Below are 2,063 nucleotides of genomic sequence, written 5' to 3'. Positions count from 1 at the left end.
GAATCCATTTCCCGCTTTCGTTTTTCCGCCCTAAGTTTATTATTTACATTGATCCGCAGCCACTTAATCACATTCTTCAAATAACATCTAAATTTTTTAGTTTCAAAAAATGCCACCTTACTTTAATTTCTCTCTTCGTTTAATTTGTCTTATTAGATGAATTTTCCTTTTTTGCCCCTTTCTTTCCCTATCCCTCTCTCTCTCTTTCTCTCAGTTATTCAGATACAAGCGAATATATTTAATTCATTTATTTTTCTGCAATATTTTCCTTTACAATTACGTTAATTAATTATTTGTTTGAAAATAGAATAAAATAAATTTTTAATAAACATACATTCAATGCATATATTAAAAATATTGTAACATTCCTTCTGTTCTAACTGACACAAATTGTCACTAATTAGACATAAGTTACTAATTGCCTCAAATATATCTGGTTAGTGACAGGTTTTGCGCAAATTTACCGGACTGTTTTCAATCCAAACTTTGCACAATTCTCTCGAAACTTTTAATTCAAACTTTATTTCATTTTCATTTATAATATAATATTCTTAATGATTCATCTGAGAGTTTTGCTCAATCGTTGGATTTTTCCATTTTTGGAAGAGTCTTACTAAAATTGATAATTAATGGACTGAGACGATTGTGCCAATGCTTATTTATTGAAAATTAGATTAACTCTGAAATTCATCAATTCCAATTTAGGCGCTAAAGTTGATTTAATTTCGAAATTATACACATCATGCCGCGCCAGTAAACGTCACATTTATGTTATTTACCGCAAATTACTATCAAAATTAATTAATACCGTTGTTTCAGCCGCTTTATTGGTGGTTTTCAACTTTTAAAAGTATGACAGCTGAGGTACAAGCAACAGGTAAATTGGATTATTGCACATATCCACTTCCAATACAATCCATCACAATCTCAATTTGATTGAATATACTGTTCATTTTCCATTTACTTCACGAAACTTCACAGTACATCTACCTTTTCCGCCATCATTTAAATTTTATGACACTTATTGTTCCGGAAAGTTTGATGGACCGCATCGAATATCTTAGTAAACACTATCACCCTCCACTGCTTTTGTCTCCATAAAGTAACCTAATGGATTGGTCATAATCAGACATGACATTATGTCCCGCAACGCTATGAAACATCAAGTGGACGCCTTTTTTGGTATTCCTGAATCGGTTATTCCCATATATTCACTATAATAGTTAATCTAAGCCCAGCTAATCGATACGGTCACTTCCTGAAGATGACTTTTTTTATGACAGTCACTCATTAAAATGTATCAATGAGCGGTAATAAGCAGTAGAAATCAATGATTATTTTGTGGCTAATCGTAGTTTCATCGGTTGTTCTAAATGAAACAATAACCAATATTTATAAGTTATTAAATTATCATTTGTTGACATTACTAATTAGTAATATACTCTTTAATTACAATTATTTTAATTACAACAATATCCTTTAAATCATTACTATTACTTAAATTATTATTCATTTATTATCTCTTTTAGTTCAATAAATTTATATTTATCATAATTCGTTTGTTATTTCAGCTCTTTTGGGCTCCGCGCGGTTTAACCTTGCACTCATCGGTTTTTTGGGTTGCGTTGTTATCTACGCGTTGCGTACCGATGTCAGCTTTGCAATCGTGTGTATGGTCAATAGCACAGCGGTGGAAATGTTATCTGGTACCGGTGGTGCTAATATAACAAAGAAAGCTAGTGCATGCGCACTACACGGTGATAGTGAATCAACTGAAAAGGATACAGTATGCTTATCATTTCATTGAAATATTTTCAGTTTGAAATTCCAACAAATATGAAAATAATCCCCTATTTTAATTAAGATTATAACTGCTAAAGCTTTATTAGCATTGGAATGCAATGCCACTGACTTTGAAATTTGAAGCCTTCCCCATTCCGTTTCCTGAAATGACTCTGTAATGACTTTACTACATGAACAAACAGACTGCATGATACATTTAAGGATATGCAAAGTATTGCACCTGATACTTGATTATCCTCCAACAAATAAATTTCAGGTTT

The 2,063-nt window shown here is 31.7% G+C and overlaps 1 protein-coding gene across 1 annotated transcript; it reads left to right on the top strand.

The window, feature by feature from the left end:
- Positions 1-812: 812 nt before the first annotated feature.
- Positions 813-1,807, top strand: LOAG_14988 (hypothetical protein; the record flags this gene model as incomplete). Its single annotated transcript, XM_020448883.1, has 2 exons — positions 813-877; positions 1,572-1,807. The coding sequence occupies exons 1-2, from the start codon at positions 853-855 to the stop codon at positions 1,805-1,807; spliced, it is 261 nt and encodes an 86-aa protein (XP_020301001.1). The 5' UTR covers positions 813-852.
- Positions 1,808-2,063: the final 256 nt, after the last annotated feature.

Source organism: Loa loa, assembly GCF_000183805.2.
Source record: "Loa loa unplaced genomic scaffold supercont3.803, whole genome shotgun sequence".
NCBI lineage: Eukaryota > Metazoa > Nematoda > Chromadorea > Rhabditida > Onchocercidae > Loa > Loa loa.
This window is presented reverse-complemented; position numbering and strand designations above follow the sequence as displayed.